Genomic DNA, 14375 nt, shown 5'->3' on the forward strand with positions numbered 1-14375 from the left:
CATATGCAAGTTTCAAACAATCCAAAAAGTATTGACAGCATGTCATGTGTCTTCTGAAGGCAATGGACTAAAGCAGAAAATTAACGAAAGAAACTCTGGAAGCTATACAAATCCATCAAGACTGCATCACATGCTCCCGAGTAAACCATGGATCCTTGAAGAAACCAAAATAGAAACTGAGACATTTCTTTAAATTAGTTAGAACAGAAATAAAATATCAGGACCCATGGAATACAGCAAAAGCACTAGTAAGAGGGAGCTTTCCAGCAGTAAACACATATATTAGCAAAATATAAAGATACTGAAGACCTAATTATGCATGTGAAGGACCTAGAAAGATGTACAACCTAGACCCAAAGTTAGTAAAAGGAAAAACATAATAAATACCATAGCAGCGAGACTGGCACCAGCTGTGGTGACGTGGCAAGCCAAGCTCCTCCAGCAGTGCTAGAATCCTGTGTGGACACCAGATCGAGTCCCGGAGGCTCCACTTCTGATGCAGCTGCCTGCTAACAAACTGGGAAGGCATCAGGAGACGTGAAAGGACCTCCTGGCTCCTGGCTTCCAATTGGTCCAGCCCAGCCCTCTGCAACAATTTGGGGAGAAACACAGTGGGTCGAAGATCTTTTTCAGTCTCTTGTCTCTGTAATTCTTCCTTTTACATCTGTAACATAACCTCAGCATAAATGGAATGTTAAAAAGTACAAAAGATTATTTAAATCTTCATTGGTTTTGTAAAGAGATAAGAAAATAATAAGAAGTCTTAAATGACATATTACAACTGATACCACAAAAAAATACAAAGAATTATTAAGGACCCTTATGAACAACAGTAGCCCAATAATTCAAAAGGCCTTGAAGAAACAGCAATACCTGAATTCCTAAACCAAACACATATATAATGAAAAAGGAAGCTATTGATTAATATCCATGATGAATCCAGATGCAAATGATGGTAAAGTCAGAGAAGGGTAAAGACAAATGAATCAATAAACATTACAGCAAATTAATATAAGAGATATTTGGGAAGAGAACAATGAAAAAAAGGCCCAAAAGAAGCAAAAGGTGAAGTTAGTTACCCCTGTTTAGACATTCAGAGATGCTGCACATAAAGAAACCCAGACTCTGGTAAGAGACCATTAGAACTGAAAGAACAAATTCAGTGAATTTACAGGATACAAAATCAGCTTGAAAGACCAGGAACTATCTGTGTCACAAATGAAGCCTGTGAACCTATGAATTCTTTTCAGTCCAATGATATTTTTAAGGACCTCCTCTTGCACACACTGGGATCCTATATGGGCACAGGTTCCTGTCCCGGCAGCCCTGCTTCCCATTCAGCTTCCTGCTTGTGGCCTGGGAAAACAATAGAGGATGGTCCACACTGCTTGTGGCCTGGGAAAACAATAGAGGATGGTCCACACCTTGGGACTGCACCCAAGTTGGAGACCCAGAGAAGGCTCCTGTCTCCTGGATTTGGATCAACTCAGCTCCAGCCATTGCAACCGCTTGGGGAGTAAATCATCGGAAGGAAGATCTTCCTCTCTGTCTCTCCTCCTTTCTGTAGATCTGACTTTCCAATAAAAATAAGACAAATCTTAAAAAAAAAGAACAGTATTGACTCTCTAAATTCATAAACATGATTTATCCACTACTAATGTATTACATTTTAGTTATGTATTGCAGCGTTTAAACTATATATCTTTGAAAAAAAAACTGTAGATGAGGAAAAAGTGAAAATTGTATATTTGTTTTATTGAAATGTAAGTCATTTATTGCATAAAGAAGTGAAATTTTGAAGTAATTATTTGAAAAGAAATTTCAGGTTGGAGTATGACAAAGATTCCTTTTTCTGTAAATATTGTATTCTACTCCAAATAGGATTAATGACAACTATCAGGAAAATATTTATTAAGCTAATAATATTGAAGGCATAAGCTAAATTTTCAAATGACGTTATGCATGTTATTATCTGAAAATTGTGAGGATATCACTAGTTTACCTAATTTCATGGAAAGAAAAGTATGTTAAAGTTTTAAAAAATATTTTCAATCCCTGCCAAGTGGCTCATAGTATATAAGCACATGTTTTATCACAGTGAAAAAATGTATATTTAAAATATTAGTACTGCTTTGTGGCTTATTAAACTATGTATTATACTTCTGCCATTTTATTTTCTGGAAAAACAAAGAGACACACAGAAGTATGAATTTGTCACACACATACACACAAACACACATACCACATTCACAATTATCCTTTGTATAAGTTTCAAATAATATTTAGAGAGAAGGATATTACTTAAGCGATCTGAAAGTACTCATCTTCCTGGTATAATCTATGTTATGAACTGATGTTGAAAAATTCTGTAGAAAACTACCCAAAATGTTTTAAAAGAAGATTTTATTGTGAAAATCCAGATTGCCAAAAATCAACTTCTGCGATACAGGTAAACAACACGTGCTCATTATCCTCCTCTGAATGTGGGCACAGCAAATCACGTGGGTTCTCCAAACACAGACTCTAGAATGTCTGATCCTGAGTGCTCTGTGACTCTGCAGGGTCAAGTAAAGGAGATGACCAGTCAAGGACAGTTGCACATCGGATCACTTTAATACTTTCATAAGTGTCTGATGAAATTAAGCAAGCAAGCTATAGATAGCAAGATCTGACTGCCCCTTAAGTCACATTTCCTTCTCATTTCAATGTTGTGACCTTGGGTCATTACTTCACTGACTAATAACAAAAAACGAAGAGGCAATTTCATTTTCTGTTATCACTTCTCCTAGGAGAACTAGAAAACATTGTATAGAATAAGTGCGATGTTATTTTTAATGCCAAATCAAGTGTCTTCATCTTTGGATGAAGACACAATATTGCATTAAATATTACAACAACAAAAATTCTGCAGAAACCTATGTTGATTTAAGAAAAGAACTATAAATGGTTGACACATTTTCTACATTCACATATGACTATTTCTTCACATGAATTATCATTAATCATAAAATCAAGATAAAAGCGCAAATAGATGTCACTGCAGCTTATTAGGCAATATTTATTTATAAAATTCAAGTGAAGATATAACAGGTAAAGGCTTATTATCCCACAGAGAATTTTATATCTACTATGGCCGAAGTTCCTGTCACACGTGTGGAGGACATGGACACACTTTCTAATTACTAATTAAGCTACCACAGGCATTGAGGGGAGGGAACAGGGAACAGGAGATCTTTCTATCTATCTTGATTTCTATCTCTGTCTCATTTTGCTTATTGTTTACACTAAAAAATACATAAACAAATGAAAAACTCCAGATGGTCTCCTTTTCTAAAAGAAATATATTATACCAGTTAATCTAATTTTCATTATGTGACCGTAACTAGGATCTCAAGTTTTATTTAGAAAAGCTATTGAAAAACCTCCACAACCCAACTGAAAAGCAGCATGAACAAACTACAGGATAAGTAGTCACTCATACACCACATTGACAAAGGACATAATGGCCATCAAAATTAATCAGGTAATGATACCATCTCTTTAAGATATTTGCCTAGCTGTGGAAGTACTGCAAAATGGATAGAGCTGGATGGAAGACATTATTTTCATTAAAGCATGGCAGATACAGAAACACAAGCACTACATCATCTCCTGCCCACGGGGAAACCCAGAGCCATCCTTCTGTTCATTAAATCATTTCACCAGAGTCTGAAGAGTGTGGAGGACAGATGGAGGGAGGCTGGAAACTGGGTACCAAATCCGAGATTGAAGGAATGGCTTCTTCATGTTTCACAGCGCAGTGGGCAACTACAGTCCACAACAAACTACTGCAGATTTTCTGAGCAGATAGAAGGGAGAAACTCAAAGGCTCTAACCACAAAGCACAGACCAAGAGAGGTAAACTTCTCAGTGCCCATTGTAAGCCTCCGTTGAAATCAACATGTTCACACATTTACCGAAATGCACGCCCTATAAAATCTGTACAATAATTAAATTTGGGTTAAAAATAAAGCATTGCTTAAGAAGCTGGAAATACAAGAGATCTTGGACGAATATGTTGGCTTATCACACTCTGGCCCATAAATATGTACAATTGGAAAACTCATTAAATTTCCAATTCAAACTAACATTCAGCAAAAATATTTCCTTCCTATGGATAGCATTGTAGCATGCCAATGTGTTCTTCAAACCCTCGTTCAATATTCAAAGCTTTTAAGACATGTTACTGCACTATTATTTTAAATTTTACCAACATAGTATTTTAGTGAAAAGTTGAAAATGCACAACTCTTACATGATGATGATCCAGTTATAAATCAGTTTTTTCCTGGTTTTGAACTTGTATGTTCCTCACTGGCAAAATCAAGGTCTCCGTGCTTTCCTTTGTAACATTTTTATATCCATAAAACGCAACAGCAGTGAAGAATATAGTGAATAATTTACAAATAAAACCTAAATTTAGAAATGCAATCATCAGAAGTGTTGACTTACTTTTAAGTAACAAAGGTATAAATTCCCTACGGGCAGAACTAAATTATGGCATAATCTTACATTGTTACTTTAAAGTATTTGTAAATGTTTGTAGAACTTTCTAGACACAGGTGTTATTTTTCAATGTTAATTCTAAAATGCAAGAATAATTTTTTTCACCTTTTAAAGCATGTATTTATTTAAAAGGCAGAGCACCAAAACAGAAGAAAGAGAACTTCCATCTATTAATTCACTTCTGAAATGGCTGCAATAGCCAAAATTGAACCACAACAAAGCTGGGAGCCAGAAATCCATCCTGGCTTCCTACACAGGTGGTAGAGGCCCAAGTACTGCTGCCATGGCCAGCGACATTAACAGGAAGCTGGATCCGAAACTGAGCAGCCAGAAGTGGAACAAGTATTGTCCTGCAGGATGTCCATGTTGGAATCTGCAGCTTAACCCACCGTGTCACAGGGCCGACCCTGACTTGTCTTTTCAAATCTTTATAAGCTACTACAACCTGTATGTCACTTCATGCAACCTTTTTATTTTGTTTTTTAAACATTCATGGCTTTCCAAGTTCAAACAGATGAAAAGGCTTTAGAAAATGTTGATCTGAACAACAAACTTGGAGAATGTGATGGTGAGGAGGGGAAGGAGATTGAAGAACTGATATAAAATTGGTTGGAATTAATAAATGCTGAATGTTAAGTAGTACAGAGGGCAAGTGAAAAATAAAGTAAAAAGGTAACATTAAAATTATTTTAAATGGTGATGTCCAATATTTTTTAAAATGTTTAAGACATTGAGCTGTAGATCCAAGAAGTTTAGCGCATCAAAGTCGGAAAAAGAGAAAGGACTCAGAGAAAAGCATTTTTACACCTAGTTGAGCCCGGTCAAACAGAATCAAAAATAAAACCACTGCCTGTGACCTGTGTGCTACTATGTCACCTGCTCTACCCGAGATCACGCTCCCCGTTAATGACTTCTGAAAGGCAGCAGCACATGATCCGAATTGTTTGGACCACTGCCATTCATGTGGGAGACCCTGATGAAGCTCCTGGCTCCTGGTTTCAGCTTGGAGCAGCACTAGCCATTAAAGCCATGATGGAATTGAATCAGCAAATCTAACATCTCTCTTTCTCAGTGTGTGTGTGTGTGTGTGTGTGTAGATATGTACATGTAACTCTTTCAAAATAAGTCAGTAAATAGGTTTTTTTGTTTGTTTTTAAGAAAGAGTTATTGTAGTATTCTGGATCAAGGAAAAAAGTATTTAGCTAAAACTAAATGTAGCCAGATTTCATTCTTTTCAGACAAATATGAAGGAATTAATCTACTAAATAAGAAAATCCTAAAAGAAGTTTGTCAGTTATGTGTCTAGATAGATTTCTAGATCTACAGAAAGGGGTATATATTTTAATAAGTCTAAATCACACACACATATACATATACATATTGTTAACGAATGTAAGTAGCCTTTTTTAAAATGCAGGAAATACAAAGGTAAATAATTTTAGAAAGAGCAAATCATCCAAAATATATGTAAAAGTCAAGTGAACATATACTAGAAAATAAAATTTTAAAATATTGCAAAACTAGGATTAAAAATAAAAATGGAGTCAACTCAGTTACAAATTTAAACACCTCTCATGTCATAATTAAAGCACAAATACAAAGTTTAGTAATGATGTGGAAGATGTGAATAATCGTCTAAGGCATGACAGCCTGAACTGCTCTGTGCTAATTGTTACACACAGATTTGTTATCATTAAATGTTAGAGTTTATCATTATTGGGCTCTTTTAATTATTGAATCCATGAAATTAAGTCATAAAATCATTAAAGCACATCTAAATGTTTACTACACAAAACAGTTACACAATAAAACCACTGAAGATTAAAATTTTAGGACTTGCATAGTGCAATACCTTCTTTTAATGGATAAATAAATTAAGGTCCTGGAATATCTAGTGAATTTTCCAAAGTTACACAAACCTACATACCAGCGCAGCATCCAATTCCCTGTGTATCTGATTTAGTCAAGAAATTGCCCTCCAAGTTCCAAGAACCACGATGCGATTGAACGAAAGGGAAAAATAAGCTTCACACTTAACAAGGACAAGATTACATTTGTGCTTTATAGAGATATAATAGTTTGATTCAGATTGATTTAACTGATTTTTCTCTGGAAATGGAAAGTATCACAAGAGCAAACAATTTGGCCTTAGACTTCATATCAGCAGGCAAAATTAGCTTCCAAAATAAAATTGTGCTATTTACTGCTCCTTGTTTGAGAATTAACATGGAACTGTTGTGTATTTAATGCACAGATTCAAATATTTACAAAAAAATATCCTAGGTGACTTCAATTTCTAGAACATTTGCTATGTAGCTTAAGGGCACCAAAATCTTTGTTCATGAACTATTGCCTCTTGATCTAATTATGAAAACTCTTAAGCTTTTAAACAAGTGTATTCCTCTACAGTTCTTGAATCCATATAACTTACTTATTCCTATAAATTGAAAGGCCATTTCCGTTTTGTCATACATCCAGCAATGTCCTATGCCTTTACAGTGTTCCGTATCCCGAAACGTACATGAAATACCTCCTGTTATTTTAAAAACTAGTGGTCCAGGAATACTCCCTAGAAAATAAAGAATAATTATGAATTCCCCATAAAAGAGTTGAATTACAATAATTACAATTAAGCATACAATATCTATCTCTCTCTATGTGTGTGCTATATATGTATATATGACTCTAAACTTTTTAAATTATCTGATAGTTTACTTATAGATAAGATTATGAATCAATAGAAATTCTTTCTATAGCATAAAAAATCAGTCAATTTTAGTTTCAGAATTCTACACATATTGCTATTTAGATAGCACTGCAACGTTTCTACTGACCTCTGCATGAAACATATAGGAGAAATTACTCAAAATAGAGATACTAAACGCTGATATTTGTAAGCTCGGTTTATCTGCTATGGTTCCCGTTGTGGCATTTGCAGTGACTGAAAACTGGGCTGTTAGTGTCTAACTGTTCCTTATCGAGGCAGCAAGAAGCAACAGAGGCCAGTCTCTGTTGGGGACTGACTTCTCTGAACTGCAGTTCCAATGTCCGACCATCTCATGTCATCTCCAGGGCCCTCCTCCTCATGACTCTTGAACCCTGTCCAGCTCCATCACCTAGACTTCCCTTCTCTGTGCTTTTTGCAGTTGTCCATGTTTTAAATCCTCAGCCTGATATTCACTTTGAATACTCCTCTTTATGGGTATTCCACTGGTCAGAGTCTTAGATATGTTGATTGTCCGTCCTGCAATTCCAGTGGTAACTCAGACTTCAGCAAAAGCCTCTGCTTTCCCTCCACAGTTACCCCCGCTAAGTCTTGCTCCCCACAGCTGTGGAGTTCTCTTTGAAATGTAGATCAGAAAAAAAAAAAAGTAGGTCTTCTTTCTCTCTTAGCTTGGTTCTGAAATATCTGAAGACATTTGACATTTATAATGCCTTCTTTTTTTAAAAAAATCTTTTTTTAAAGGTTTATTTATTTATTGGAAAGTCAGATGTACAGAGAGGAGGAGAGACAGAGAGGAAGATCTCCCGTCCAATGATTCACTCCTCAAGTGAGCGCAAGGGCCGATGCTATGCCAATCCGAAGCCAGGATCCAGGAACTTCTTTTGGGTATCCCACATGGGTGCAGGGTTCCAAGGCTTTGGGCCGTCCTTCACTGCTTTCCCAGGCCACAAGCAGGGAGCTGGATGGGAAATGGAGCTGTCAGGATTAGAACTGGCGCCCATATGAGATCCTGGCACGTTCAAGGTGAGGACTTTAGCCACTAGGCCACGCCGCTGGGCCCTTTTTAATTTTTTTGTCCTCTCCCATTCTAAGATGCGTCACCCTCATGGGTTTCTTTTTCATGTCGGAAACTTCCTGCACATATGTTATTTCAGAAGCTACTTCTTCCACTGCAAATATCTCTGTCATTTGTGGGTTGCTGCCCAGCATGAAGCTCTATTTAAACTTTTTTTTCAGCTAAATTGATTACTTTTAATTACACATATTGACCTGCTAACAACATGAATCCTTGATCTCCAATAGAATCCTATCTCGATTTTTTCCCACCTTTTGAGGGATCCCTGTCAGTCTTCAATCCAGTTCAGTCTTCTTTCTTTATCCAAACAATAATTTTAACCAACTGCTTGAATTAGAGTTTCTACATTAAGGTGGATTTGGAATCCAACAGGTTTTGGTAGTGACGAAAGCCAAAGAATGGAGTCCATCACACTCTTCCCCCAACAGCAGCAGCAACAACAGTGCTTTAAAAACAGTTTTCAGTTTATGGCTTTCTAATTCATCAAGCAATGTAAAATATAGTTTCTGTTCTTATGCAGCAGCTTTATGCGAGCTACCAAACTGTTTCTAAGAGATAGTGAGCATACTACAGATTAGGCTGGTTCATCCTAGTTAATACAGCAAAATACGCATGTTTTCCAACAATTTCAATTATCTCCTTACAGTCTAGGAAAGAAAATCCTTCTCACTCTACATCATTTATTACTTTTAAAATTCTAAATGTGCATAGGCACAGCAAACAATGAACAATTTCCTATGATAGGCACATGATCAAAAGCTCTTACCAAGTATTCGCCGAACCGTATAGCTCACTCCCAGGGCCAGAGAACATAGTTTTTCAGGAACAACACTGAAACAAAGCAATATGACATCATCAGTGTAACATTATTACTTGCTCTACACAACACTTCGCTCTTTTTGAAATTTCCTATATATATATTTTTTCCTTTGTAGCACTTGTACGGTTGACAGAATTCAAACTGGCTTAAAAACAAACTAAAATGATCTCATCATTGCTTCCAGTCTTTTCCCACATTCCTGCTAAATTACTGTCATTTTGTAATTTATTTGTGGAACTATTTTTCAGTGGGACACTAAGCCTTAGCCAACAACATAGATACATCAAAAATATATTCCCTACAATATCAAGTTGGACCAAGTTCAAATTAAAAAATAAATACTAGCATCTCTCAGCTGACCTCTTCACACTTATAGTTTTGGTACATATCATTGTTATTTAGTTATGGACATGCTTCTTTCTCGCAGAAAATTTATTCTTCCCCAATGTAATTTCTCAGAAATCTCAGTCAACATTCATTCCCAACCCTCAGTGAGATCTTTGTCCTCATTTACCAGAATCAGTCAGGAAACTGTGATGCAAAAACCATTTTTTTCTGATTTTCTCCACCTCCCATTACACTGGCCTGTTCCAAGCCCTTATCTTTTGCCTGATAAAATAAAACAACTCCCTAATTCATGTTGCAACGACCGCCTATATCCTTTTTTGAGATTTATTTTTTATTTGAAAGGTGTGTTTTACAGAGTGAAGAGAGATTCAGAGTTCTTCCACACACTCACTCACTCCCCAAATGGGCCCAAAGGACAGAGCTGATCTGACACAAAGCTGGGAGCCAGGAGATTTCTTTCCACATCTCCTATGTGGGGGCCTTCCCAGGACATAAGCAGTGATCTAGACCAGAACTGGAGCAGCTGGGACATGAACTGGTGCCCACAGGGGATGCTAACACTGCAGGGCAGAGGATCAGCCTGTAATACCCCCTCGCCAGTCCCACATTCATTATTCAATTAACAGACAAAGTGACTTTTAAAATTCAGATTATTTAACTACCTCATACTGGGATCCTTGGATGTCTTCTCACTGTTATAAGGGGAATATCTACAATTGTCAAAATGATGACAATAATTATCATGATGTTGTCAGTCTCACTGCTTGTTGACTCCCAGGCTTGACCCTTCTTATTCCTTGTTCTCTGAATTCTGCAAAATAGATCACTACAAAGCCACTTCTCCCTCCAGAATCTTGGCATGTGCTGCTCCCACTGTGACAAAAGCTCTCCTCTCTCACCATAGGCTCTCAGCTCAACTGTCATTTCTTGTCTCAGTAAATCTGCCTTCCCAATAAAAATAAATAAGTCTCTTAAAAAGAGTTAAAATTCAGGATATTATCTAGAAACAGTCACCAAGTGGCTAGCATTAATGAATCAATACCATGATTATACCTGCATAATTAACTATTCCACTATGATTTTTTCCTATGTATAAAATTAAGTAAATCCATTTAGCTTTAAAAGCCTACATTTAAAAATATATATGTATATGTATATTTTTTTTAATTGGAAAGTCAGATATACAGAGGAGGAAAGAAAGAGGAAAATTTTCCACCCTGATGATTCATTCCCCAAGCTGAGGCGATCCAAACCCAGGATCCTGGAGTCTTTTCTGGATCCCCCACATGGGTACAGGGTCCCAGGGCTTTGGGCTTTCCTTGACTGCTTTCCCAGGCCATAAACAGGGAGCTGGATGGGAAGAGGGGCCGCCGGGATTAAACCGGTGTCCACATGGGATCCTAGTGCGTGTAAGACAAGGAGTTTAGCCGCTAGTTTACCAGGCCGGACCCAAAATCCTATATCTTTTAAGCAAGTAAATTAGCTAAAAGAAAAACTACATGAATTATGATACATAACAATTTTCCTACATGTTTGAATTTATTGTGTCTGGCAAATTTGCTTAGTTAACGAAATGTAAATGCAATACTGCACACTTTATGTAAATAGGTCAAAACAAAGCAAATTAGATACAAAAGTGTGAAAGTGTGTACAATGCTTCCCTCTGAATATTCTGATGTTTTCTAAATTTATTTTCTTATCTAGTAACACTATAATGATTATGAACAATTTATACATACCGGAAGATGCATAACGTTCCTGGTATACCAGCACACCAAGAAAATATAATTGAAGAAAACAACAGTGCAATGAATAAAGGTAATTTATAGCAGTTCACATCACATTTCCCAGGTACGGCATCAATAAAATCACCTTCCTGATCTGGGTTCGTTAACCCCTCCTTAATGCAAGAACAATTGTAGTATGTCTGTGAATATTGAAGACAGGAAACATTGTTTCAGAAGTACAGTCACGAAACAAAGACTATCCCAAAATAAAAAGTCAACAAGTATCTGCAGAATGACACACTCTCATGAGTACATTTCTGTGCATTAAACCATACTTCTACCATTCAGGAATGCAATGCTTATGACAAGCCCAAGGGTTTTTTTGATGGATGTCTGTATGTATATGTGTGAGTATATAATAACGGCTACTTAGACAAAATTCTACTTTCACAAATTTTCCTGAAAGACCTACAGACTCAATTTCACAAGTAACTGCTGGACAGCTATATGCATTTGCAACAATTAAAACACTATAATGAATAAAAATAATTTCAGCTGGGTTTGAAGTCTGGCGAGGTAACGGATTGTGACGGGTTTGGAAGTCTACTGAAAAAGTTAAGACTTTATTTATCACATCAGGAATTTGCTTTTCACAGGGTGAGGGGAAGCATCTTGAATATGAGAGGGACTACAACACACTTAGTAGAAGTTTCAATGATTGACTTTTGGGAGAAGCAAGGGAGGATGTGACCCAGTGGCAGGTGGAACGTGGGAGAGAATATAGCCATCTGCTATTCACAAAGTTTAGGCTGGTCAAGTATGCTGTTCCTTGGGAGAAAATGATCTGTGTTTAGCAGGAGAAAGAATACTGTCATCCAATTGATTAGATGGTAATGACCTCAAGAGAACAGCAAATTGAGGGGCACGAGGGACTAAAAAATAGGTGTAATTGACATCAATGCCAAAAGACAAACAGGGATGACATGTATTCCGTTTCACCCTGTGATTCGTCCTTATTCCTCTAACTTAGCTGTGATTGTTGAAGTGCTGTATAAAGGCCAGCCATGTGTGCTAATTTCTAGTAAACACTAAAATGACAGATTCCCTGATCTGACTTAACATGTGCGGTTGAAAGAGATACAGAAGCAAGAAGGTTTAAAGCAAAAATTCTGAATTCTGTATAGAAAAAGAAAAAAAAAAAAAAACAAGCTTGGTGCAAACGATAGTGTTGCTTTCAACTCCTTCTGTTGGGAAGCACCGTATTCTCAGTTTTTGAGGAGCTGGCTGTTGCTGACAGCCAGCACAGAGGAGCTGTACTACATGAACGTGAAGACAGTGCCAAGCTTCTCCTGAACTGTCTCCTTCAACGTCGTGAAGACAAGCGTTGTATGGTACACATCCACTGCTTTAAAGCCATAAAACCGATGATCCATCACGGCACATTGGGAGCTATGTCTTCCATGCCCAGGCCCCATAAACCCTTTGTATGATGAAAGCAAAGCAAACTTTCTTCTTTATAATTGGAGGAAAAGAAAAAAATAAACATTTTTATAGAGAGTTGGAAAGAAAATGTATACAACGTTTGTAAGTTGAACAACATATTGGAGAGGAAGGAGCATAAAAAATTTTAATTACTTTTTTTTTCTTTAAGTATTTAGAAGTTGTGCAACCTGCGAAGCAGGGAGAAAAATATTCCACATTATCCCTTCCACACACGGAGTGGTAAAGTGCAGTTGAGCATTTACAGTGACTGTTGCAAGGCGCTCTGAGGTCGCCCAACTTCCCCGTTCTGCAACAGCAAGACAGAATGTAGTTAGAACACCATTGTCCCATAATTAGAATTTGTGTATTAATATATCAGTAAAATGTGTCAATTGAAATGCCCTGCTCACAGTTTCACTGGGTTTAATGTACACACAAAATTGTACAGATAGTGTACAATTTAAATCCTTTTTCTATATGCGTAGATTTGTGAAAACACCACCATAGAATAGTCATGTTACTGAACATAATCATCAACCCCAAAAGTTTCCTTGTGCCTCTTTGTAATTTCCCTCTGATGTTTAGTGATTGACTTTCTGCAGCTGGTTGTCAGTTGTAATTGCCTAACATTCTGTAAACTGGGATGATAAGGTGTGCATGCTTTACACAGATTCTTTCTTTTGATTTGGTCTTTCAATCAGATCATATAAATGTCTTCCACACTGTTACTTCTAAAGGTTTCTATTACTCTTATGCATCTTTCTTAGTTCAAATTAATTTTTTTCAGCTGTGTTTTTTTCTCATCCTGTGGAGCAAACAAAAACTTTTACAATTTTAAAAGGAAAGCGATAAATACGCAAATTGCTTTCAGTGTAATATATATTTTAGCAATGTTGACTCTTTATCAGCATAAAAGGGCTTCATTTTTTAACAGCCTCTTCAATTTCTTTCATCAATTATTTGTAGCTTTTATTGCAGAGATCTTGAGAGATCTCCTTAAATACACTCCCAGATTTCTTGTGTAGTTATTGGAGGCTGGGTTCCTTTCTTGGTTTCTATTCATGATAATTCACTTTTGGTACATATTCTCTTTGTGTGTGTAACATGATTATGTCATGTATAACCAGTGACCATTTGAGTTCCTACTTTCCGATTTGGATTCTCTTTGTTTCCTTCTTTTGCTTAACTTTTCTAGTAAGGACCTCGGGGACTATGTGCTGAAAGTGAGACTCTATGTCTTCTTCCAGATCCAGAAACTTCTTCTTCCAGGATCCAGGAACTTCCTCCAGGTCTCCCACGTGGGTGCAGGGTCCCAAGGCTTTGGGCCATCCTCAATTGCCTCCCAGGCCACAAGCAGGGAGCTGGATGGAAAGTGGAGCTGCCAGGATTAGAACCAGTGCCCATATGGGATCCCGGCGCGTTCAAGGCGAGGACTTTTAGCTGCTAGGCCACCGTGATGGACCTATTCTTTCACATTTAATATCTTTCTTTGCCAAGTTCTTTGAATTTTTACATATTTAACTCAAAAAAGAGAGGATACCCTAAGAATGCTTAGGTGTTAATAGCAGTATATATTCTCTCAAGGCCAAAAAAGGCAGACAACCAACTCAGGAAACTTGAGTAACACTAACTTTGTACAGCTTCTCCTAGGACC

The 14375-nt window shown here is 37.0% G+C and overlaps 1 protein-coding gene across 1 annotated transcript in view; it reads right to left on the bottom strand.

Annotated features, from left to right (window-relative positions):
* Window positions 1-2388: 2388 nt before the first annotated feature.
* The window catches only part of SLCO6A1 (solute carrier organic anion transporter family member 6A1), a 28535-nt gene continuing 16548 nt past the window's right edge, over window positions 2389-14375 (bottom strand). Inside the window, exons 9-14 of the mRNA XM_040985864.1 lie at window positions 12875-13028; window positions 11252-11439; window positions 9111-9175; window positions 6976-7113; window positions 4294-4451; window positions 2389-2555 (exon numbers count right to left, since the gene is read on the bottom strand). Of these exons, the coding sequence (XP_040841798.1) occupies window positions 4309-4451; window positions 6976-7113; window positions 9111-9175; window positions 11252-11439; window positions 12875-13028 (688 nt within the window). The 3' untranslated portion in view covers window positions 2389-2555; window positions 4294-4308. The remainder of the gene's footprint in view (window positions 2556-4293; window positions 4452-6975; window positions 7114-9110; window positions 9176-11251; window positions 11440-12874; window positions 13029-14375) is intronic.

This window comes from Ochotona curzoniae, unplaced genomic scaffold (genome assembly GCF_017591425.1).
Source record: "Ochotona curzoniae isolate NIBS_2020 unplaced genomic scaffold, NIBS_Ocur_1.0 contig_4501, whole genome shotgun sequence".
Classification (NCBI taxonomy): domain Eukaryota; kingdom Metazoa; phylum Chordata; class Mammalia; order Lagomorpha; family Ochotonidae; genus Ochotona; species Ochotona curzoniae.